At 40.5% G+C, this 26414-nt stretch overlaps 1 protein-coding gene across 7 annotated transcripts in view; it reads left to right on the top strand.

The window, feature by feature from the left end:
- PHACTR1 (phosphatase and actin regulator 1) overlaps positions 1-26414 on the top strand; it is a 522649-nt gene that overhangs the window by 2156 nt on the left and 494079 nt on the right. For 4 of the 7 annotated variants that reach the window (XM_003788309.2, XM_003788310.2, XM_023512323.1 and 1 more), the window contains 2 exons: positions 47-199; positions 24417-24563. In XM_003788309.2, the coding sequence (XP_003788357.1) occupies positions 97-199; positions 24417-24563 (250 nt within the window). In that variant the 5' untranslated portion in view covers positions 47-96. Of the gene's footprint in view, positions 1-46; positions 200-24416; positions 24564-26414 lie in introns of those variants that run through there. The other 3 variants (XM_023512319.1, XM_023512322.1, XM_023512321.1) reach the window with 2 other exon arrangements.

The raw sequence follows: 26414 nt of genomic DNA on the forward strand, positions 1-26414 counted from the left end.
CACACACGACAGTCTAAAATATTGTAGATTTCCTCCTTTTTTCTAGGTGTCCAAGTGAACATTTTCTTTCAAAACTCTGTGTTTGGAACATCAAGGATGGATTATCCCAAAATGGATTATTTTCTGGATGTCGAGTCTGCTCATAGACTCTTGGACGTTGAGTCAGCTCAAAGATTCTTCTACAGTCAAGGAGCTCAAGGTAATAACATGGGAGAAAGAGGAGACTCCTCTCCTTTGCATGCTGATTTTGTATTAACGAGCGCCCTCTCGGATGTAGCAGTTTGAGCTTTATTCTGTAAGTTCTAACTTGATAACCTTTAGCAAATAGCTGCCGGAAGGGAGGCAGGCATATAATAGAATAAATAAATCCACACTTCTCAAATGTAGTAAAAAAAAAAAAAAAAAAAGCAAAAATACCCAACTTTTGGTACAAATGCCCCTCAGAAAGTTGTGTTAGAAAAATGATTCCCCACCTCCTGGTGTCCAGAGGCTATTGTGAAAGGAATCAGAAATGCTTTTCCCTCCCCCAAATTTTAAGTTTGCAGCCACTGCACTTGCAGAGATCTTAGGGCATCGTGACCTAGCCCAGGGGAACCCTGCCAGATTAGGGGCTCCTGAGATAAGCTCCGAGCATCTATAGCTGCCTTATCTATTTTAGATGAATTCAGTGACCCCCTCAGGGAATTAGCAGTGCACATTTGGGGAGCAGTGAGGAGAGCGCCTGTGGGGAAGTGTGGCTGATGTACATTTTTATTACATATCCCCATGTGGTCAGTGAGGATCCAGCTTGTTTCCCGATGAGAGGCACATCCCAGGTGATATAGGTTACACAGTGCACCAAGAAGGAGGACACTGGTTTTATTTTTAAATAAAAAAGCAATTGAATTCTTAGAAATTACAAAACAGAGCTGAGAAGAAAATGCAGTCAGCTTTTCACCCGGCATCTTTCTCTGTCAGATGGTGATGGGCACTTCACACAGGCCACTGATAATATCCTGCCTGGGCTTTCCCCAGTGAGCTTCTGAATTGCTTTTTCTTCCTTTCCAGCAAATTTCTCATGGCGACCTCCAGGGCTTGCAAGCCTGCTTCTCTGCTTCCATTTTTGAGGCTATGACCCCATCTTCTTAGTTGCATACCAGGGGGAGGGGGTCAGGGACAATTTGTTTTCCCATGTCCCCGACCAGCCCCACCCATGGTTTGCTACTGTTGTAAAGCCAAGAGGGGATGGAAATGATCTGGTTGATTTGCTGGAGTCAGTGTGCTGATCAAAAGAGTTAAATTAGCAAAAATGATACAATAGCTAATTGTATTAGCTCCTCTGGGAGACTCTGGGTGCAGGAAGTCAGCATTGCTACTCTCAGCCACTTAGAGACCTAAAAGTGTAACTGAGGAAGGAGAAGGGTGAGAGCCTAGCCAGAACCTCCAGCCTATTCTGGGTCTGCAAGTCAGAAGATGCTGGAAGGAGATGTAGAACAGGGACTGGAAGGGAGCAGGGTATGAGGTCAGGCTGGGTCCACCGCCATTGCCAAGGTTAAATGTGGCTACATCATTGGTCCCTTTAACTCGAATGACATAATAATTTTCTGTGGTGGGGTGGTCCACCTGAGCTGCATAGCTGCTGACAGAGCAGACAGGGGAACACCCGTTCATGACAGAGAATAAATATGGCCACTTGGTCTTTCAGTAGAGACAGTTTAAGCCTTTAAGAAGACTGTGGGTGCCAGGTTTTTACGGAAGGGAAGCAGGAAGGCTGTGGGAGGCTCAGGGGACTCAATCAAGGCAGCCTGCTGGTTGTCAGCAGATGGGGCTGGGGGCGGAGTGGTCAGAATTGTCACCATCAGGGACTGTGGTTTAGACACCAGAGCTGGAAGGACTGGGAAATGCATGGGAGGTGGCAGCATAAGCTACCGCTGCTCTCTGGTATTGCATTCATTTTAGGGCACTCAGGATGATGTTCCAATCAAGGAACCCTGTACTTACAGGAGGCTCGGGCTTCCTGATACATCCTCTAAGTCAGTATTTCAACCCCCCAGACATCCTGAAATCCAGTTGTAAGGCCTAGGAGTTTGCAGTTTTACCAAGAACTCTGAGGATGGTTACCTAGCTAGCACATTGGTCTAGGGACCACATTTAAGAACCTGTCCCCCTAGTCCAATTTTCTATTCTTCCACTCCAGAGCAGAATACTGTCCTTAGTGTTAAAGGCAGGACAATTTAGTAGTCACAGACTCTTCTGTAAAATGGAAACAAGAATCATGCCTAATTCATAAGTTGTGAAGAGCATTGATGAGGTTTGGCTAAGTGCTTAACACAGCGTCTGCCACATAAGGAAAACAACACACAAGCAAATTCATTAAATACATTTCCTGGGCAAAAGGCCATCCTCCTGTATTTGAGACTTCATAATGAAGCCACTGCCTTGGGAACAAAAAAAAAAAAAAAATGTGGCCTGCTAAACGTTGAACCTATTTTTGGCAGAAACAAAAATTCAGAAATTTAAAATAAAATTTAAAACACAGTGATTCATTTCTTGTCCAAACCAACAAAGGGAAAATTTGAAAAATATGAAAAGTTTCTCTTGGTGCTTGCCTTCCATTTTGTCCTTCATTTTATTTTAAAAATGAGAGCCCTGCTCCTTCCTTCACCCTCCCTAACTCCTGTCACCCCAGGAGCCTTCTTCTTTCTGGCACTCTGCTTCTACTATCACATGGGGCTTGTCACTGAATCCACGGGGTCCTCCACTGTAGCTTCCTTCCATTTTGCACAGATTCCTCGTCTTTCCTGGACAGCCAGCCCTAAGGCTGGATAAGGGGCTCTGGGGGGAAGCTGAGTCCCCTGGCCTGCACTGCTTGCATTCTAAACCAATACACACATGTGAGAGTGCATGACTCATGCCTATGTGTAACCATGGCCAAAGCTCCCAGGACCAGGGCAGGAGGGCATTGGGGTAATTAGGTTCCTGTGCTGTTGCTGAATCACACCATGTGACAGTTCTCCACTCAGCTGGACCAGCCAGGTGCAGAGGACATTAGTAAGGTCAAGTAGCCCCAATTTGATCACCTCTTCTGAAAATAAGGTCTAAGTGAAAGTGTAGTATGGAGTTAAGTACCTTGGACTTGGGAGACCCAAGACTTGGTTGGCTAGTTTGTGTGATTATTGAGTCGTCCATTCTCACTTACTATGCATTTATTTCTATAGACTGATCAAGTGTTCTTACAGATGTAAATATTTGTATAAGGCAAGGCATGAAAATCTGGATTTCTCTCTCTCACTTCCCAAATGATAGCCTTTAGAAGAATTTATATACAAATCCACAAAGTTCTGGGAAAACAGCACTTTCTGTATTAATTATGTCCAAAATGTTTATCCAAAACAACATTACCAGAAGTATAATGTTCTTAATTGTATCATTTTTTAAAAATTGTTCTTGGAAAGTGGTAAAAGCCTACTGTGAGTAGAGGAAGTTTTAGCTAGTCAAAGTAAGAGGAATCCAAGAAGGTGAGAAGAAGGAAAAGAGAAGAAAAAACAACAATCTATTATGAGACATAGTCTTTTGAAAGTCCTGAGACTTGCAAAGGTCAGGGATCTATTCTGCTGAATAAAGTAACCCGTTATATTCGGCCATCTCCACTTTTCCATGGTTTGACTCCAAAGCTGGGATTCTGCTCCCAGCAACATGATGTATTGCAGAGAGCAGAAAAATGTCAAGAATCATCTTGTTTACTCCTATCAGTAAAGGATGACGTCCCGATTTCCTCTTACTGGCAATTTGTCCACAGTAAATCCCGACCTAGAGGGAGTTGTGTGAAAGTCTCCTTTAACAGAAAGGAGAATTCAGGATGTTGGAGATACACAAGGCTTCAAATATCAGCCATGTCTTGACATCACATAGTTTGAGGTCACCCGTCTTTCAGGTTCCTGGCAATGATATCCTTCACACCCAACTATATAATTTTGTAGTGAACAATTGAACTGGTAGAGAAGAACAATCAAACTACCAAACCATTGGAAGTGTGCAAATGGACTTCAGTACGGGACTATGTCTCAAGGGCTGCACTTTGCCTGTTCATCGTATGTGTGGATCCTCGAAGAAACTTTGGGGAAAAGGAATTATTATGCTCCTGTTGCACACTAGAAAATTAAAGATTGAAAGGGTGAAGTATCTGGAAAAGGGCTCTGTATTTAGATTGCAGTAGAGCCAGGATTTGAAGTTCAAGTATATCTGACTCCAAAGCCTAACCTATTTTGTCGAAGTATGTCATGCCACTGACAGGGGCACCTCACTTCTAGCCAGGTTGAGAATATCAACCCTGCAGGTCAGGGAAGGTAACTCCTGACTAAACCACGTCTCCAGAGATGGGGACGCTGAATCCCAGAGTGGCTCAGCCATATGCCCAAGTCAAATCGCACAGCCTCTGTAGAGAGGATGGAGATCTCAGCTTACCATGCCCATGCCCTTTCCACTGTGCTAGATTTATTTTGTCAAAGACCATCAATATCTTTAGACATTTAAATTACCTTCTAAAGGGGAAATACATTAAAAGACAGCCAATTGACTAAAGTCATTAGGCAATCAAATTTATGACTCCGGCTAACAATTTCCCCTCTTTTATCATCTTAAATAACTCTTGGCATTAGAACCAGGCACAGTGCTCACTATTACTCGTCATAATGCACCTTTCCTGTCATCTACATTGTCTTGTTCAACAAAGGGAAATGCCAGTTTTGACAACTGACGAATGCCACAGTGAGCAGCTAAGAGTCTCTTCAAGTTGTTTTTGGAAATAGAGAGGAATTCATTGAACCCCCCTCTCTTAACCACTTCCCTCCAAACACCCTCCCGCCTCCACTCTTCTCCCACCCTATGAAATCTGTCAGAACAGCTGGCTTTTGAATGTTTAACTTTGAGTTCAATGTATTCTAAACCAAAACTCTGAACCCCTGGGACTTCTTAGCCTAGCCCCAAGAGACAAAGATATTTGATAGCACCCAATTAACAAGAGTCACCAACACATAACCTGCTCGTGCTACATACTTTGCTGTGCCTAATATGAGACCCAGTCCTCTGCACCCGCCTCTCGGAAGCTTTGCCTGACTTTCCCCGGCCTTTCTTCCAAAGCAGTCTGTTCACTCTACATTATAGCCATTGTCACAGGCTATGATTCTGCCTCCAACACATACCAAAAGCATGAACTCACCTAAACAGCTTCACATCTGTAAACCTCAAGTTCCTCCCCCAAATAGGGACAAAGCTAGCTGGAGTCCACTGGGGTTTTTGAGAACTACATGAGCTAAGCCCATAAACTGTTTAGTACATTGTCTGTTATTATTGATTAACTATCCATCCTGGTTTTTCTGATTGCTTAAGTGTCTGTGACCTACCTGGACAGTGGTCATCTCCTTAAACACCATTCCCTTGTCTCTGCTATCATCTTCAGCATACAGGAGAGGCATTAGGATTGATCAATTATTTCTATCAAACTGATATGGGGTAAAAATGCTTAAATCCACACTATAAAGGGAAAGCTTGGATTCAAGGAAAGAGCTTGATGATTCATGATTTGAAATGCAAAACCTTCTAAGACTTCTAAAGAATTAAAATCTTTAGTTGACAATGGAAGGACATGTAACAATAATATTGGAATACAAAGAGATGCAGAAAATGGAAGAAAGTCACCAACTCAGTTACATTTCCTCTAAGACAGCAGTTCTCAACCTGTGGGTCGCCACCCACAGGAACTGTATTAAAGGGCCATGGCATTAGGAAGGTTGAGAACTACTGTTTCCTCTAAGACATAAGAAACTAAAAAAAGACAAAAGCAAAAAGAAATACAGTAGGGGGAATTTAGGTATGTTATTGAAAATGAAAATAACCTTCTAAAACAGATTTCCAGGGGGCCCTTCTTTTGGGAAGGGATTTTTGATATAGTCTGTGATGACTGAGTTTTTATTCTGCCTAAAAGTAGAGTTCTGGAATAGGTGACTGTTCACCCTTACCATGATGAGTTGGGGTTTACTTCAGAAGCTCCTCTGCACGTGTTCAGGAAACCATCTCTGAGTTGTGCCTTCATTGAGAACCCCCTCTTCCTTTCCTACTTTAGACCTTTAGTACCTAGTCCAGCCCTCATATTTTTTGCCTGATTGATCTTCAAACCAGCTACCTTCATGCTCCTGCTTCCAGCCAGACTCCACGGAAGGCAGCTGTAGGCATCCCCCTAAGCCACACACAGGGAGCACATACTCTGACAGCCACTTCCTGGACCCTGGCGAGTCTTGCTCAGTGGGCACCTGGTCATCTTCCTCCCTGTGCCTGATCCCTGAGATTTTCATATTACGGGTTATGTATGGTTCATACCTGAACCTGCAGCTTTTTCTCCTGAAGGACCAAGGCAGGACGAGTGTTTACAAGGCAACCCAATCCCCATGTGGGGCATGACTACCAACTCATTGTAACCTTTTCCATTTACCAATCAAACTTCTTCCCCTGTGCTCCCAGAGTCCTGCTGGGCCCAGTACCTCAAATACCAGAAGCCACTTCTCCTGCCTCCCCGTAGTGATGGCCTGGGGTTTTTTTGCCTATTACCCAAGTAGTTTATGTGTCATCATACTATTTTCCAGAACTTTGTCTCTGAGAAATGCTTCAGATGACATTAAAAAATAGCTTCTAGTCACATTTTTATGATCCCCAAGCCAACACCCTTTACAAACATTGTTTTTTGGTTTTTGGTATATTTTTTCTCTGTAAACTACAGTCAGGAAGCAGCACGCTGTGCTTCACTCACGGATGACAAACTAACCAGCCAGCCTACCCTCCTACCCTCCCACATGTTCCATTTTAGACCTCTAATTGCTCATACCCAGGCTCTCCAAACCCTGCTTCATACAGGGAACATTACGTGAACAATGAGAATGAAGGCAGATCGAGAGGGCCCTCACAGAGGTGGCCAGCCTGGCCAGCTCTGCAGATAATGTGGACAGTGGGGAAACCGATCCCTGCTTCTGGAGTGTCCCCTGGCAGACAATTCTCTGGTCACAAAGTCTCATTCTTGGTGCCGGTGGTCTACCAACACACCCAGTGTTCTCTGTGCTTTTTGCCCCAAGCAAGGGTCTGCTTTGCAAGGTATTGTGATCCAGGATTCATACATAAAGTAGGGCATGAGGGTGAGAGGGAGAGAGAGAGAGAATGAGAGAATGAGAAAATGAGAGGAAGAAAAGGATGTGAAAATAGAATGAAATAATTCTAATTAATCACTCCCACTCTTCACATAAGGCGCATGAGTGAGAGAGTAAAGAGGCAGCCAGCATCAACCATGACCCAATTAGCATAAACAAGTCACAGGTGCTTGGGAAAGAATTCTCTCTCCTCATTTGCCCAAATAAATCTGTTTTTCTTTTGTTTGTTTGTTTTTTTTCAAAAATTTCAGTACCACCCTCTGTGCCTGTGCTAGCAGAGGCAGGGATGGAGAACCTGGCACATCATAATCAGTTTATGGTCAATACCATTGTTATTATTTTTAAGCATTTCCCAGTAAGCAATTAGACATGCACATTTATATAAAACCACTGAATGAACCTTGGTGTTTAATTGGACCTCTGCAATACTTGGACTAAACAGAGAGTTATCTTCAATATCTATGTGTCTTTTTTCAATTAAAAGTGTCAAACAAGGGTAATACTAAAGCCTTCAGCAAAAATTTAAAAAAAAAAAAAACAGAAAATAACATCAACCCTACACAACTATTTAAATTTTTATATTTACTTTCTGTCCCTTTCATATCCATCTGGCATTTTATAAGGTTACAATTATGACACATACAAAATTGGGGGGGTTAAGTGAAATTGTTTCCTGCATTGGCTAGATAATGTCATAGGCTTTTAGGACCTGGATTGTAGAATTACACAGTTCTGAGTTCACTATGATTTCCCTTTCCTAGCTTGTGAAGTTAGGCAAATTATTTAATCTCTCACTTTCCCCTTTTGAATGCAATTGAAGCAAAATGGAGCTTCACAAACTTGAATTTTTAAATAATAATATATGATGTGGTTAATTTTGTGCTTTGAAAAAACATAAAGAGAAACAAATGTAATTGAAAAATAAAAATATGTAGCTAGCCCTGCATATTTACAGACTACTACTTAGAACAAGCAAGAAAAGTAGGCAAATGAAAGTCTACATAAGGAATAATATTAAGTAAATAAATAATACTGGAGGTAGCACCTAGTTATAGCAAAATGCATAAAAGTGAGAGTGGAGTGACTAAAGTTTGGAAACATTGAACAAATATATACCAACAGGCAAAATATCAAGTACCTAGTAGATGTACATGTTTAATAAATGTTAGGGCTTATGTTAATTATGCTTCAATTTTGCCAAGCCTTAGAGGAAAGTGGCAGGATTTCAGCTTCCTCAAGAAAGACTCTTCTCTGCCTTTTCTCTCTGATGTCTTTCCTTCCTAATTCAAATTTCCAAGCCCTTGGGAGGCTTGGAAATAGTCTTAAAATACAAGAACAAGGAAAAGCAAAGCAACTTTGATTTTTAACATAAAATTACTATTAGATTCCTAAAGAATTTTCCTCACTGTTCTACCACTAGATAACATTAGCTAAACAGGTACTGATTTCCTCTGAATTCACTGCAAACTCTGGTTTATCAAAGACATAGCTCTGTTTCCAAGTTGGCATCAAAGGTGAGATGACAATTACTTGCATCTGAGTTAGAAGAAAAAAGAATCTTCTGGGCAGTGAGAAGACGTGTGATAAGGCACAGACATATGTATGAAAAGCGTGGTGAATCAGGGGAACTCTACATGTTATATTACGCCTAGACTGAGAGGTTATATGATAGACAAGGGGAATGGCAACAAGAGAAGAGGCTGGGCCACAGGCGCGAGCCCAAGCATAAGAGGTACCAAAGCTGATACTGAAGCCATGAAGAATCTAGTACAGAGGAGATCTGCTATCAGATCTATTTTCATAAAGATCAGAACTACAGAGGGCAGACTAGGGAGGAAGGCAAGAGACAAGGCCAACCCTTAGGAGGTGATTGCAGTGATCCAAGCCAGAGGAAAGACAGCCTGAAAAGGAAGTGGTTGAGTTCAGAAGGGGAGAGGACCCTAGAAATACGAAGAAGATTCTTTCCAGATTACATGACGACAAAGTGAGTAAACAGAAAATGAGAGAGGAGGCCCCAGATGTTACAGTGGCATCCACTGAGAGAGGGAAATTTCAAAGAAGATCAAGATGGATGGGGAGAAATAAGAAAAATTCAATTTAGAACATACCGAATTTGAAGATCCTTGGGAAGAACCAAGCGGAGATTACCAGTGTGGAATAAATTCTATGGGTCTAAAGCATGGTGCGGAGATCTTGGAAAACCATCTAAAACAGTCTGCGTTCCTAGGTAATTCCTAAAACAAATTCGCTAACATGTTTGACGTCTGCCTCTGAAGATGCAGCTCTCCTGGGCTTCTAATTTCCCCTTCACATTATTTAGAAGATCAGAGATTGTTTAAAGAAAACATTTTCTAAATTAAAGGCTTTTTGCTATAAATATGATGTTTTCTCCCTAGCAGCAGTGTTTAAAATTAATAGTCCATTTGAAGTATTTACATGAACCAAATATTTGAAGTTACCAAGATGATTTCAAATCCTGGCTCATGTTTTCATAATAAGTGAAATTCTCAGTTAACACTTATGAGATCATTTAAAGAAAACAAAATTTAAAAAGAAACTCTCAGTGCAGCTCAATAACTTTATGGAACTATAACTTGTCACAGAACGTTGCAAAGGAAGGAGGGAGAAAAGGAATTCAGTTATAGCTGGTTAAAAATAGACCTTACTTTTTTTTTTTTTTTTAACCTGTGCAGTAAGATCTTCTGTTCCATTTAGTTGATTATGCACTGTTTGGTGACTAAATTGGATAAGTGACAGGCAGAGAAGAAGCTACTTGGCTTAGCCCAATTTAACTCTTGTCTTTGGAAAGCAAGACCATGCTCCAAACATCATACTGCAAGACTGCATTTTACATCAGCCCCATGTCTGATGCTAGCCTAATCCTGTGGGTATGTACACTGAAGTTGCCAAAGGAAATGCCGGTGAGAAGACAACTCACACCATGGGCCAGGGGCTTCGTATTTATCATGTGATTTGATCCACCAAAAGAAAATTTATGAAGTACAGGTGATTATCTCCGTCTCAAGGATAAAGTCATCCAGGTTTCTAATAAACAAGTAATGACTTCTCAAGGTCACACAGCTATTTGCAATGGAGCCAATATTATAATCCTTAAACTTTTGATTCTTCCCACTACGTCCTATAGCCCTCTACTACTGGTGATCTTGGCAACTAGCAAAGTCATCCATGAACAGATATGTGGGCATAGACAGATGTTCTTGTATCTCCACACACTCAAAGGTAGAATCTCAAGGTCGTGAGATATCCATGTGGCAATAGGAGTCATTTCATGTCATTATATTCTTTGGTTCAGATTATCAAGGGGATTTTTTAAAACATTTCTTTCTTTTTCTTTTTTTTTTTTTTAACTTGGGAAACCATCAAAATAGGGCGGTAGGGCCTCTGTCTCTTAGGCTGAATTGCAGGGTGTGTGATTTACTTACAATTCCCAGGAGCAGGGGCAAGAAAGCATTGCCTAAATTGCCCAGGAATAGTTCATGGTATTCACAAACTCAAACTTGTTTTTCCCTCTTACTACCAAAGTAGCTAATAATCATTATAGAAAATTCAGAAAATAGAGATAAACAACAAAGCAAAATGAAACTTAGCTGGACCCATCATCTAAAAACAGGTACTCTTTTCTGTACAGTCCGGTAAATTCTTTTTATACACTTCACCACATACACAAATATATATATTTTAACCTAAATCAAGCTCCTCAGATTGATTACCTTTATTCTTTTTTCTGTCTTTTTTTTCTCTCCATCCCTTTCTGACTTAATTTTAAAAGTAAAAGAATTCTTCTTACCCTGTGGTAGTTGATTCTAACTGACATCCAAAATAATCAGGCACTGTTTAGGCGAAAAGTGATCAATCATGCTTTGTTTTTGCCCAAAGGGTGACTTGGTCAGCTGGGTTGATGTCCCTGGATCTGTTCTGCTATCATTTACTAGACAGAGGCTCTGACTAATACCCTGTGATCTAATCACTGTCATCAGCCCATTTGTAAACACAACAGAATTCAAAAGAACTACCTATGCAATCTATATTGGGTAAATCTTCCCTCTTAGACTCATACATTTAGGAATTTTGGTATTTTCCCCCATCCACAACCACAGTATGTTTTTACTTTTCTTATAGATAGATGCAGCACTTCGCTGTGTATCACAAGTAACTGCCAGATATTTCCAATGATTCGTTTAACAGTAAAATTACCGCAATCACAGGGCATCAGACCTGGAAGGGATTTAATTCACCTGGCTCATTTTATAGGTTGTAAAACTGAAGCTCAGAGAAGAAAGGAAAAGCAAATATTGTTTATTAGATACCTAACGTATACCAGAGCTATGCACATTTATTTTATTCAAAACCGCAAACTTATGAGTTAGAGACTATTGCCCCCACAGCACGTTAAAGTTCAGAAGGATAAAAAAAATGACCTATTATCACACAACTATGAAGAAGTGAAGTGAGGATTCACACGTGAGCCTTTCCCCTACGACACTCTCCCTTTCCGGAGGGCAGTAACTTATCTAAACCAGACAGCTAGATGACGGCAGAGCTGGAGTCAGAACTCAGTCTCTTGCTGTGTAGCCTGATGTTCACGTGTCCACACCCTCTTGTCTTGTGCTTGGGGTTCAAATGAGATTCCAGCCTGCAGCTTTTTGCCTCTGAGGTTATTCTGCAATTAACCATGCCCAGAAGTTTGCCACACAAAAATAAGTCCGTATAACCTGTTTGTCCATTGAAAATCAAAATACGTAAGGCTTGAGATTTCTTGTCCTATCAATGAAGATCGGAAAGGTGACCTGTATATCTTAAGCCGGCATGCTCAACATTTAAATAATAGAAAGCTGCTTGGGTTTCTGTCCAACTTAGTTCAATATCCAAAGGCTGAGCACATTTTCCTTTTCTGTATCCAGCATGAGTTAGCAGCCAGCCCCCAACCCCTCTGCGCAGTGTCTACTTTAAGAAACTGGGAGGAAAGGAAGCAAGGAACATTTGCTGCCCGCCTACCATTTGTCAGGCTCTATGTTAGGTGTTTTACATTTATTATATAATGTTTTATCCTCCCAAGGCCCAGTGAGAGAGTTTATTTTATTCCTGGTTTACATATAAGGAAACCAAAGCTTGGAAAGCTCACTAACTTTTTTACAAGGTCAGATAAGTACTAAGCTCTGAAATTATGCTGAGGTTTAATTTCTCAGCCACAGCCTTACTTAGAGCTGGCGAGTAATAATAGTTTCAACATAACAGATGTTCATCAGGAATTTTCTTTGCCAAAGACTACATGGATTATATGTTTGAATCCTCGTAATGACCTGAAGTCACAGGGATTAGGTTAGCCTCATTTTTAGAGATGTACAAGAGTGTAGAAATGATTCAAGAGCATATGCAGTCATACAACTGTTAAATATGGAATTCGGAAGGCTAACCTCAAAGGTGGTGTGGTTAACTAGTACTTCCTGTTGTCTGGAAGTAAAGTAATAGCCACATTATTCTGCTTATATATTCATGCAAAGTAAAAATGATAAAATGCCTCAAGGTAAGCAGAAATAAAGAAATGGGAAGATACTACGTTCTCCTCGTGGTGCTCCAGTGGAGATGGAAATAGAAACATCTCTGCCACAGAGGATGGGTCCTTTAGGCATGTAAAGTTGGGCAGGACAAGAAAAGAAAGATTTTCCACTGAAAAGAGCCATGCTGTTGATTTTTGTTTGGATCTTTTCTGTCTTAATTGATCAATCCAACAGGTTGAGATTTTGGATTTCTGACAGAAAGGGATAGCATCTAAGTATCCATGACTGATGCTCTGAGTCCGTTGAACACCCATGGTTATAACTTATCTATTGCTGCATATCCAATTGCCCCAACACTTATTAAAACAGCAAACACATTATCTCACGGTGTTTGTGGGGCAGGGATTAGAGAGTGTCTAGCTGGGTTATTCTGGCTCAGGGTCTGAAGTGACAGCCAGGCTGTTGGCTGGGGCAGTAGTCATCTGACAACTAGGGTGGCTCACTGTGTGGCTTCCAAGGTGGCTCACTGTGTAGCACTTGGCAGAAGGCCTTGATTCCTTACTACGTGAGCCTTTCCATAGGCCACTGGGGTGTCTCATGATGTTGCAACTGACGTTCCCCAAAGCAGGGGATCCAAAGAGAAAGCAAAACAGAAGCCACATATAGATTTTATTTTTACACTCTTGTATATCTGTAAAGTGAGGCTAACCTAATGTATTTGATGACCCAACTTCAGAAGTGATACACCATCACTTTTACAGTATTCTAGAGATCACAGAGACCAACTCTGATTCAGGTTGGGAATGGACTATATGAGGGCATGACAACCAAGAGTTATGAGTCACCAAATGCCATTTTAGAAGCTGGTTGCCACTACCTGCAAGTCTTTACAGGAGTGGAAAATTTTCAGAAGACAGAGAATATAGCTTATGTACTTAAAAGGGGTTTCTCAATATGTCTTATATCATCAAGTGGTTTGTGAAAAATCAGGCACAATATTGCATACTGAAATATAGGTCCTCTGGGAGAGAAGTCACTATGTCAGTGTTCAGGCAGCTATTGAATACTCTTACATCTATCTACATCCAGGCATCAATTCAAAACATCTAGGTATTCAAGCCTTTAAGAAGAGTCAGAACAAAGTCAATATCAGATCCATATTGTTACAGGAAAATGGGCTGGCTTAAATGCCAAGGCATAATCCATCTTTCTGGGAAGGTCCCTCTGTTGAGGGAAGGTTGCACAAATTGTGGCCGTCACTATTTGCACAATACTATTTATACAGACTACAAAGTGAATGGTGTACCCCTAAAGTTGTGTAACATGAAAAACTTGAATTGGGGACAGGAGGAATCCTATAGACCTGGAATCCTGGCTACAATGGTGAAAGCAAGCCAGCTACTTCCTCTCCCTTGTGGACCACACCAAGTCAGCCACATATAAAGGAGAATTAATATCAGAACTTTGTATAGTGGACAGTTCCTTTAAGGACAAGTTTAAGCAGAGAGAACTGTGATGCACCAATTTCAGTTCCTCAGATTTTTGGTTTTCTAGCAAAAGCATACATATGTACAGAAATCAAAAAAAAAATGTTCCAGAATCTATTTACTAAATTTAGTTGCTATAAAAAGTCCCAAGTCATATATTTTTGCTAAACATATTTAGGATATGTAAGTTATTACTGTAGGTTGGGTTATTATAGTTAATGACCTTCATCGTCATCATTTACATTTTGTTCTTTCTACCTGACTTTTAGTATTGTCACCATAATTGGTGACTTTGTACTGGTTTAATTGTGAAGTATAAAAGTTTTTATATTTCTGACTCATATAAATATTATAATGGTGAAATATACTTTATCTATACAATCCAGGTGCTTAATCGCTTGACTATAATACACCAGAATCAATTTTCAACAAAAATTAAAAGACTTCCAATAAATCCAGGAAGGACTACCCTTAATGTCAATCCTGCATTTTTCTATAGCCTGCAGAAATACCTGACAATTATGATTTTTCATAAAAATTAAAGTAAGAGGGGGGATACCCTTTGGAACCTCTCCTCAGTAGAAAAGTAAGGGGGACATCCTTTGGAACCTCTAAATAGAAAAAAAATACATATGTTTTTACTAGCAGTATAAAAATTTTATTTAAAATAATCTAAAACTTAAAGAAAAGTTGCAGAAATAAAATGCAGTAGATCTTCTGTAAGTTGACCACCCATGGGACTGTAACAAACTGGATAACATAGGGAGATAGTCAGCATAAGGAACTAGGCCTACCATACTGATAGGTACATGTGGTTCATAACTGGTCTATGAAAGTAGGTCAACTTAAAGAGGAGGGCAATGTAGGGAGGTGGTCATCTCTGGAGGTTCTACTGAATTACAAAGAAAATCTATGTACACTTTCCTCAGATTCACATATGAACATTTTAATCCATTTGTGCTCTCATCTCTAATTATCTGTGTTTCATGTCATCTATTATATGTAGCTATCCTATCCTATTTATGTCTGTCTAGACAGGAGTATTAAAAAGTGTATATATATAAGTGTACATAAATATACACACACACAGTCATATCACTTATTGACAGGGCTGCATTCTGAGAAATGTGTCATTAGGTGATTTCATTCTTGTGTGAACATCATATAATGTACTTATATAATAGACGGTATAGCCTAATCCACACCTAGGCTGTGGGATGTGGCTGCCTGGGTTACAAACCAGTACAGCATGTTATTGTCCTGATACTGTAGGCAGTTGTAACACAATGATATGTGCAATAGAACTTCCATAGTTGGCCACCTCCCCACATTGACCACCTCCTTAAATTAACCTAATTTTCACAGGCCAGACATGCACCACATGTACATATCAGTTCAGTAGGCCTAGTTCCTATGGTGACCACCTCTGTATGTTGACCAGTTTGTCACAGTCCCTTAGGTGCTCTACTTAGTGAAGTCCTCCTGTATTTTTGTATATAAATGTATTTAAACATAAAAAGGTACAGTAAAAATATGGAATTGTCATTTTATGGGACCACTATATACTGTCCTTGGTTGACTAAAATGTCACTAGGTACCACACGACTTACTGTGTGTGTGTACATAGATAGGGAGGAGATATTATATATTTATATAAACATTTACATAAAGAGAGGAAGGAGGGAATATATATCTATGTATGTGTGTTTGTGTGTTCGTGTATATATGTGTGATTTTGTATATGATTTTATAAATGCACATATCTAATTTTTTTCTGAACCATCATGACCCTTTATTCCTAAAACTTCAGTGTGCATTTCTTAAGAATAGTTATAGCCTCTTCCACAAGCACAGCACATCTATCAACTGCAGTAAATTTAACATTTGCTATTTTAAAATAATCTGCTCTCTGTATTTCAGTTTTGCCAGTTGATGCAACAATGTTCTTTAGAGTGCTTTTTCCCTACAGGACAGGATCCAATGTAGGGTCAGTTCTGTAACTAAAGTTAGAGTCCAGTACACAGCCTAGTCTAGGGTCAGGTCTCTGTGCATTCTTTAATCTGGAAATTTTCAACGCCTTTTAATTTTTCTTTGACATTTGTCAAATTGGCATCTGTGAAAAACACGGTTCCTTTTCTGCTTTTAATATACCACTCCTAATTTGGGGGTTGTCTGAGAATTTTTTTTCTTTTTTTTCTGCAGTTTTTGGCCGGGGTTGGGTTTGAACCCACCACATCTGGCATATGGGGTTGGCGCCCTATTCCTTTGAGCCACAGGTGCAGCCCACAATTTTTTTTTTTTTTTTTATGATTAGACTCAGCTTAATGCCTTCTTGGCTGGAACACCCAAAGGTGATGTTAGGTGTTTCTCTGGCTGTCACATCTGGAGTCACCCAATGTCTATCTGTCCCTCATTGATGACTTTGATAATAACTTTGATCACCAAGTCAAGGGGCTGTTCAGTTCCTATTTTGAAACCAGTGAGAAGGCCAGACAGGGACTTTAAGACCATGAAAACGTTCTGCTCCTTATCAACATTTCCCCCTTAATTTAGCATTCATTATTACTCCTCGCTTAACCTTTACTAGGATGGTTACAAAACAAGGAATTTTCCAACTTCCAGCACTTCCTTCCCTGTGATGAGTCAGCTCTGGCTGTTCTACTGTAAGCAAGAGCCCTCCCCTTTCCTGAATATATGTATCTATTTTTAAACCAGTTTTTATCTATTTGTCCACTTATTTTAAGGATTCATGAATATCTTTTTTAATGGTTGATTATTCACTAGTGAACTTTATTCTTTTTTGTGTTCAAATTGTCCTGATGTGGCCAATGTAAGCCCCTTCAAGCTGACTGCTGTGTTCTTATAACCTCTCCTTTCCCTTTGGGGAATGCTGCTCTAACAGGGCAGAACAAGGCTTAACTGGGCAGAATAAGCAGCCCACTGTCATCATTCTCTCCTTATTCTTTACATGCACTTCCAATCCAGTTATCTGTTGTTCTGTTGTTTTTGATGCAGCTCAGAATGCCGTCAGCAGAATGTTTAAAAGATCATGGTTATCAGAAATAGATATGATGACAGCCTAAAAATAATGGTGAGAAACATCATAAAAAATACAGAATTTTGGCAGGCAAGAATTCTACCACTGAACCATCAATGCTTAAAAAAAAAAAAACAAAAAACTACAGAATGTTGGAATACTGGAATGTTGATATAGAGATAGACCACATCATTAATTAATACATTATTTTAATTAATTTAATTTTCATGAATAGTGTGGTTTTATAAATATTCAGTACTTATCTTAAAGGCAGTAATTCTCAAACTGTTGTATGCATTTTAATAAGCTGGAAGCTTTTTTTTTTTTCAGTTGCCAGGGCTGGGTTTGAACCCGCCACCTCTGGCATATGGGGCTGGCGCCCTACCCCTTTGAGCCACAGGCACCGCCCCTAAGCTGGAAGCTTTTTATAAATTAATTTTCAGTGGTATATAACATATGTAGAGTGACATACACAAATATAAAATATGGAACTTGATGAACTTTTACAAAAGTGATCACTTTTTCTAAAACATGCAGACACCACCCAAATCAAGAGAGAACGTTTTCCACATCCCAAAAGGTTTGTTTGGATTCCTCTGGGAAGAAAATATCCTTCTCATCAACCTTCTATCATGATATACTAGCCTTGTTTGCTCCTGAACGTCATATAAATGGAACCATACAATATGTACTCTTCTAAATCTAACTTCTTTTATCAATATTCTATCTGTGAGATTCATCCATGCATTTTATGTAGTGATACTGTGTGGAGATATTATAATTATTTTCACACATTTTCCCATAGATAGCCATCTGAATTGTTCTGAGTTTGGGACCACATGAATAAATCTACTATAGATATGCTTGCCCCTATCACAGGGTATATGTATGTATGTTTACCTGTATGTATGTAAACATACACGATGTTTTCCAAAGTGATTTTACAAGTTTATGTTCACACCAGCAAGGTGATGATGCTCCCATTCCTCCATGTTTTCACCAATACTTGGCATTGAAAGGCTTTCACATTTTAGCCAGGTTGGTGGATGTGTAATGATATCTCACTGATTTTTTTTATTAATTTGTTTACCTATCAGTAATGATGCTGAGCATAATAATCTTTTCATGTGATTATTTGGACATCTGGATGACTTCTGTTCAAGTCTTTGGTCTACTATTTTATTAAATTGAGTTTTCTGTCTTTTCATTATCGTTTAATGAGTTCTTCATATAGTCTGGTTACGGTCATTTGTCAAATTGTGTTGAAATTATCTTCTTCCAGTCTGCTGCTTGCCTTTCCACTTTTCTAGTGGTGACTCTTTATTAAATACAGTGCAAGTCATTGAATGCATGAGCTGAAAGATGTTTGTGTACTTTCTTACCTTTTCAGTGGTTTTAAGATCTACAGTGATGAGCCCTATTTGATTCCTAATATTGATCTTTCTTCTATCTTTATTAGTCTTACTAGCGCATAATAGATCTTACTGATTTTTTTGAAGAATGGTCTCTTTGTTTCATTTATTTTCCTGTTATTTTTTAAATTTCAATGACTTCCTTTGTCTTTATCAATTTCCTTTTTTTTTTTTTTTTCCGCTTTGGATTTATCTTTCTCTTCTTTTTCTAATTTGCTAAGATAGGAACTTAGATTATTTATTTGAAATCTTTCCTTTCATACACATCAGTAAGCATTTAGTGCTATAAATGTTCCTACCAGCACTGTTTTAGCTGCATCCCACATATTTTGATATGTTACATTTTTAATGGTTATCTTGTGGTGAACAGAAGTTCTTCATTTTAATGGCATCAATAACTGTACATTCTTTTACGGTCAGTGCTTTTTACATCCTGCTTAAAAATCTTTGCCAAGGTTATAAAAATATTCTACCATAAAAAATTTTTTCACATAGAAACTTAGCTTGCCTTTCGTAATTAAGTCCATGGTCCATTTGGAATTGAATTTTGTGTAACATAGGGATCAAGGTTGATTTTCTTCCACCATTTAGACAGATATCCATATGACTAAGTGTGTTTACTTGGAAGTCCATTCTCTCCCCCACAATATTGCAGTGGGATTATTCTTATGGTCAAGTTACTACTGTTCCCATACAGGACTATTTTTTAATTCTTTCTTCTCTTTCATTATATATCTTGCTTTGTTATTATATTCGATACCTTTATAATATGTCTTGATATCGTCTACTGTAAATCCTCTGATTTTATTCTTTTTTAAGATGGTTCTGGCTAGTCTCATCCCTTTGCATTTTCATGTACATTTTAGAATCAGCTTGTCAAATTCCAAAAAATAAAGAAAAGAACCAGAAAGAAAGAAAACTGAGATTTTGACTGCAATTGCATTGAATCTGCAAATCAATTTGAAGAAACTGATGCCTTATCAGTATCATGTCTTTCCATCCACAAGTATGATCGTGGTGTATTTACCCTATTTTCCATTTATTTGTGTATTTTTAATTTCTTTAAGCAATGTTCTTCATTTTTATGTGGAGATATTACTATTATTTTATTAAATTTATTCATAGATAACTGATAGTTTTGATGCTATTGTAAATGGAAGTTCAAAAATTTCATTTTCTAATTTTGCCAGTACACAGAAACAAAATTGGTAGTTTATACTGACGTTATACCCAGCGATATTGTGAAAATCACTTACTATTTCTAAGTCTGTGGATCCCTATGGATCCTGTATGTAAACAATCATAACACAGACGACTAATAATAATTTCATTCTTGCTTTCTAGTCATATCTTTTAAAATTTCTTTTATTTGTTTTATTGCCCTGGCCGACATCAACTATAATGCTAAATAGAAATGGTAAGAGTTAACATAATAAGAATATTTTGAAAATCTCGGCATACAACTCTCATCCTCTCAAATTCTGACACAACAGGTTCAAATTGGGAGCCTCAAAAATGGACATTTTATTGTAACAAATATTTCAAGCATTTCACATGATTTTGACATAGGGGTGTCCTAGAAAGACACTATGAGCAATATTTTTAAAGGACAAATTTTACTCACCAAAGCATTTTCCTACTGAGGATGGAATATTATCTTTCTTTCTTCCTCCTTTTCCCACCTCCATCCTCTTCCATAGCAATGATGGGTGTATAAAGTTTTTCTCTGAGTTCCTTATGGGGCCATTTCTCCTACTTTGGCTATAGCTCTGGATATAATATGTATAAAAGGGTCCACAGTATTAAAATATTGACTGGATTTAGAAAATAAAATAATTTCCTAAACCAGCAGTCATATTTTTAAAAAAACAATCATAGAAAGAAAAAAAAACTGTAATTAGAAGTTGCTGAGGTCACAATCGGATTCAATCCCTCCTGTACACACACCTACACAAGCAAACATACAAACAATAATGTGTACGTTACCACATGATGGAAACAGCATGAGAAGAACAAGTAGATTCTAAAGGATACAAAGTTATATAAAATAGACTGGAAAAATACAAAATCACCATAGAAATCTGGATACCATGTGGCTTCCTAATTATGATTAGGTACAAATCAAAGAAATAATGTATTTTATTAAAATAAGAGACAAATATGGCATGGATATTTAAGGAAAGGAGTAGAGATACAAAAATAGCTGTAGAAACTTACAGAGTTTTGGAGGTAGGCAGAGCCTTTCAGGTTGTCTTATTCAACTTCTGCATTTTTATAGCTGAAGTGACAGAGACTCACAAGGGTAGAGTGCCTTGCAAATATTATGATGACAATATTTAGATTCAGGTTCTTAAGGAAGTACAAAAAGTAAGGAAATATGCAATTCTAAATATCATATAAACTGTACCTGCTTTGAATTAATGCAGCCTATTTGATTGTTTGGAATGGTTGGGATTCCCCCACCCCTTGTATTAACATTTTAGAGGATTAGGAACTTAATGTTATTATAACATTAGGTTTATTCCACTTCACTTGGTGGGATAGTGGGACTATTGGGAACAACACCCATCATCCCTGAGTCCCGCCTCTAGGGCTCTTCCACTAATGCCACACAATCAGATATTTTATGATAAGAGGTCATGAATATGAAAGGAATTCCAGAGAATAAAGAATGGGGAAATATTGGAATAAGTCCACTTTTCCAATAAGTCATTTTCTTATACTATTCTTCATAGTGTTCCATGTGTCTTTCTTATACTATGAAGAATAAGGTGGGGAGGTAATACATGGGAAAAGGATCTACTCTGTAAAGGAGTTGTTACAAAGAACTAAAGAAAGACATGGGAAATAAGAGGCAAAGTGAAAAGAGAATAGGAAAAATCACGTGAAAGTTAAAGAAGATGAAAGTAAGTTATGAAAGCCAAGAAATGAAGATAATAATTGGAAATGAACAGGTGATTAAAGATTTCAAGAACATGAAGATAGATATGGTACTTTTATGGCTATTTTTTGTCAACAGTGTATCGATCTGGACTTATTTTTGTTATAGTCTGTAATGAAATAATATAAAAGTGCATTTAAGCCTCTTTGAAGAGGGATAAACCTAAAGTGGTAGCAACATTAAGTTTCTAATCCTCTAAAACGCTAAATGAATAAGAAACACAAATTCAAAGATGTACTTCTCTATCTCAAGAACCATTATTATGTAAAATCAAAGAAACACTGGGAAAGCTAAGGCAAAGTGTTCCTCCACGTGACTTTACCATTTTTCTAGAGACATGGCTAATGAATGAAAATACAAGGGCTGGGGGAATCCCAACCATTCCAAACAATCAAATAGGCTGCATTAATTCAAAGCAGGTACAGTTTATATGATATTTAGAATTGTGTATTTCCTTACTTTTTGTACTTCCTTAAGAACCTGAACCTAAATATTGTCATCATAATGTTGGTTTACAGCCTTAGTCATCTAAACATATTAAGTTTCATTTGATGAACCAAAGGACCTTGTTGTGCCTCTTGGAACAGAAGGTATCCCTCTTTAAATAATGTTTAAGCATAATTTGGTTTAAATGGATCATAATTAGGCATATGTCATAGGAAAGTGAATTTTCAAGGTAGCTAGTGAATCAAATATGTACATTAGCAAATCAATATACTAGCTAAGAGCACAGAATTTGAAGTCAGGTGGACATGGATTTGGTCATGAACCCTTGTTCATCCCTTTTCCTCTCTTCTCTTCTTCCTCCCTCTCTCCTTCCTCCTCCTCCTTCCTTTATTAAAATCTATTCAGTATTTACTATATGCTGGATCTATGCCATAAGCTAGGGAACCAATTACTTCACATTTTCTGAGAGGGAACATGGAATGCTTATAGCAAAGAAATGTGTGGTGTGCCACATAAGCAAAAGTGCAGATGCAGAAATGGGGTGATGAGAGGTAAATAGTGGGTTGTAAAGATGGAAAGACAGGTGGAAGTCAGGTTGTGGAGGGCCCTGAATGCCAGGATAAGCAGTCTCAAATTAACACACAGAGGACTGGCTGGCAATGAGAAGCAAGTGACTAGGGAGATAGTCTAATCCAGGCAGGTCAAAGGATGGGAATATTTCAAGAAGGAGAGATTACTCAGTATTTCAGAGAAGCCAGGAAAGAATTGGATTTGATCGTTAGAAGGATGTTGATGACCTTTACCATAACAGAGTGTTGAGGTTGGATACCAGACAGGGATAAAAGAAAAGGATTGGGAGTGTAAAATTTGAGCCTGATGGGCCAAGAGTTCCCAGGGAATGATAAACAGAATGGAAAGCAAACAGTTTGGAGTAGTAAAGAAGCAGCAGCAAGGCCAATGGCAGATACATTTTTTTCTAATGTGAAGCATTACCATGGATGTGTGAAGGTAAGAGACCAAAGTAGAGAGAAGATTCCAGGGCGAGAGAATGCAAGCTGAGAGTTGAAAGTTAGCACCGACAGCTGAAGTGGAGGGGAAGCCTTGCCCAGAGTACTTCCTCTAAGACTGAAGGGCTTGACTCCACACCGAGATATCCTTTGTAGCAGGGAGGGAAAGAAGGTAAGATTTATCGGTGTTCTCCAGGTGGGCACTTACTAGAAGAGTGGCAACATTAGGCCACAAAAAGACTAAGTGACTACAGCTGCAGAAAGACAAACATAAAAGAGTTTAGCCCATCAATAGGTTCAGTAGGAGCACTGAACTAGGTGATTCATATCCTAGAAACTTTTCTAGGTTCTTCTGCTGTGTTATAGGGAGGGGTGCCGGTGGCAGTGCAGAGGCTCAAAGAAATGTAAAATCCTCTTGATCACTCTCCCTCTGCAAACAGCGGTGCTGCCTTGTATCCACTATCCTTTGTGCTATGAGTGACCAAATACAGAGAAAGCTGAAGGTTCAAACGAATGGGCATTTATGTAGAGATAAGCACATCTTACAAGTTAGTGCTTATAAAAGAGGGCCACTCAGCTCTGTGTGAATATGCCTAGTCTGCCTTCAAAAGATCAGCTCCAGAAACCTTGCTGTCAGCCTGCTCCAACTTGTATACACTTTTCCTCCATCCCACCTCTCAGTCCTAAGGGACAGATAATAGAGCTTCTGAGCATTTCAGATCTGTTTTTATCTTTATTTGAGCTCCTGACTGGGAGCAAGGCAGCAGAGGGCTAGAAGCTGGCCACAATGCCCTCAGGGATGACCAGTAGACCACGGCTCGCACCCCAGGGATTGCCAGAGCTGGGATGGCAGGCCGGCGTGCTCAGACTAGAGGATCCCGCGGGTGGGGGAGAGTAGTGGCGTGCACTTGGAAGCGCAGAGTAAGTGCGTTTGGCGGGAGAGGGCACAGTGCTGACTGGGCATCTTTGCTTGGGAACCTTTCCTTTCGCAGGAGCCTATCTGTGCCAACGCTGGAAACTGGGGCTGCAGGTGGGGGGCGGGTGTCAGCCAGGAGCACTGACCCTCCTGGCCCTGGGGGTGCCAGAGGAGTTAGGGGGAGCCCGGGGAACAAGCCAGGGAGGGCCTGGTCTCTGCTCCAGTCCACAAATCCTTAACGGATTTTCTTTCTCTCCCTTCACCCTTTTCTCCCCTTTGCTCTCTTTCTTTCCTTCTCCCTCTCTCTCTCTCTCCCTCCTTTTTTCCTTTTTCCCTCTCTTTTCCCCCTCCCTCCCCACCCTTCCCCTTCCTTCCCATCCCCCTTCCCATCCCCCCTCCCTGTGTGCGAGCCTCTTCCTCTCCCCTCCTCCCCTTTTCCGCCTCTCTCCCTCTCTCCGCGTCTCCTTCTCCCTCTCAGCTCGCCGGGCGACCCTGCTCCTGCCTCCCACATTAATGGCGGCATCTTCGGAGGACGATATAGACCGGCGGCCCATCAGAAGAGTCCGCTCCAAGAGCGACACGCCGTACCTGGCGGAGGCCCGAATCTCCTTCAACCTCGGGGCAGGTAAGGACGCCCCTCGGCCGCCTCCCGCGCCGCCCGCCCCGCGCCCCGGCCCGGCCCGGCCCCTCCCGGCGCCGCCCCCACCCGCTGCCCCCCGCCCGGCTCGCTCGCTCGCTCTTTGTGTCGCCTGTGCGAGGAGGGCGCGTGTGTGCGCGCGCGAGGGAGGGAGCGAGCGATGCAGGTGGGGGAGGGCAGTGCGTGGAGCCCTGCAGCCGCCCGGGGGTCACCCTCGGGCTTCCCCGGTGAAAGTGCTGCGGTGACAACCACGATCCCGGGGACAGCCCGGGCCGGGGCGGCGTGCGGTGCGCGGGCTGCGGGCGGAGGGGCGGGCGAGGCTCCGCGGGTGCGGGTTGCCTGCCAGGCTACTACAGGGTGGAACTTGTTGGTGACATTCAGACTCTGGGGACGTTGACAGGGGAATTCGGCGTCCGCGGCAGGGTCGGAGCGAGGAGGGGGGCGGGGCTGAGTGCGGGGAGCAGAACCGCTTCCTGGCACCCAGCAGTTGGAAAGCGCCGGTGGTAGTGCTCAGAATAACGTGGTCTACGAGACACACGTGAGCTGATTGGATGCTGTCGCTGCAACTGGAGCCCCAAGTGGCCCAGGGAGAAGTAAGGAAAAAAGGGTAATTGAGGTAGGGGAGGGAGGGACGGAGGGAGAGAGGGAATGAGGGAAGAAGGAAGGAAGGATGAAAGAAGTGAGAACCAGAAAGAGGACTGAGGGATTCAGTCAAAACTTCTTCAAACCAAAAAAGCCCAGAGTCTCCTGACCCCTCCCCCTCCGTATCTTACCACCCGGTGCTCACCACCACTGAGAGGAAGTTCACGAACTTCGTCGTGCTGCCTTTTCTGAATGATGCCTGAGTCTCAACCTTAGCTCAGGTCTCTTCCTCCCCAGGGTCTCTTTCTGTTCTAGCACCTCCCAAGCATAAAGAGTGAGTGCATTCGCCTGAAAACTCTCTTTCAAAATAAAGTTTAAAAAGCAGGCAATACCTTTTTCTTTAGGAACTTAATCCCTTGAAAACAAGACTGAATCAAATGAAGTGTTGTGTATTGTATGCGTGTGCATGTGTTGGAGCAAAGAGAATCTTCAAGTGATGGGTATTTGATGGATCTTTTATGCCCTGTTGAGAAGTTGGAGCAAGAGAGAAAACTCAGCCCAGAGACACAAGACCTGGTGGCTAAGTAACCATATCTTTATGGTTGGACGAAGGGTGACTGAATGTAACAGCAGCCGGATGTCTTGGAGTGTAATGTTCCTGCCGTGGTGCCTTTTTTTTTTTTTTTTAAATAATAGGTATCCTGTCGCTTCTTGAATGTTTGCCTTTGATTTTGGGTTGAGGACAAAAAAACTTTACTGAGAAAGTTTTGGTAGTTTTGGGTGCTTCCTGGAATAGTCAATGGTGCTCACTTTGGAATTATGAATCCCCTACCTGTATGTTCCAGCTTTGACATGTGATTGTTAGAGGTTTTGTAAAGGAATGAGAAGAGTTTCTTTTAGGAACAAGATTGTCTTCCCAACTCAGTGATATTAGGAATTATACTATTGACTCCTTCGCTAACAAATTTGACTCTATACCCTTAGTATCCCACTTAGCATAGGAGGAAAATGGTAGCTGTTAGTGAAGGTAGTGTACCTCGTACAAGTGCATTTATAACAATAGAGCAAAATAAAGCCCTGGAAAGGAGTGTCAAGTTTCAGCTCCTACTCAATCACACACAGCCACTTTGCCACCAGATTAGACCCCGTGACTTGCAATCTTTTATTCTGGTGAAATTGCTCTGGAGTCCAATTAAAAGATTGGCTCAGGCAGGATTTGTCTCCCTTTCATCTGGAAACAAGCCAGACAGACAGACA

The sequence above is a fragment of the Otolemur garnettii genome, unplaced genomic scaffold, assembly GCF_000181295.1.
Source record: "Otolemur garnettii isolate 467f Iridium unplaced genomic scaffold, OtoGar3 scaffold00026, whole genome shotgun sequence".
Taxonomy (NCBI): Eukaryota; Metazoa; Chordata; class Mammalia; order Primates; family Galagidae; genus Otolemur; species Otolemur garnettii.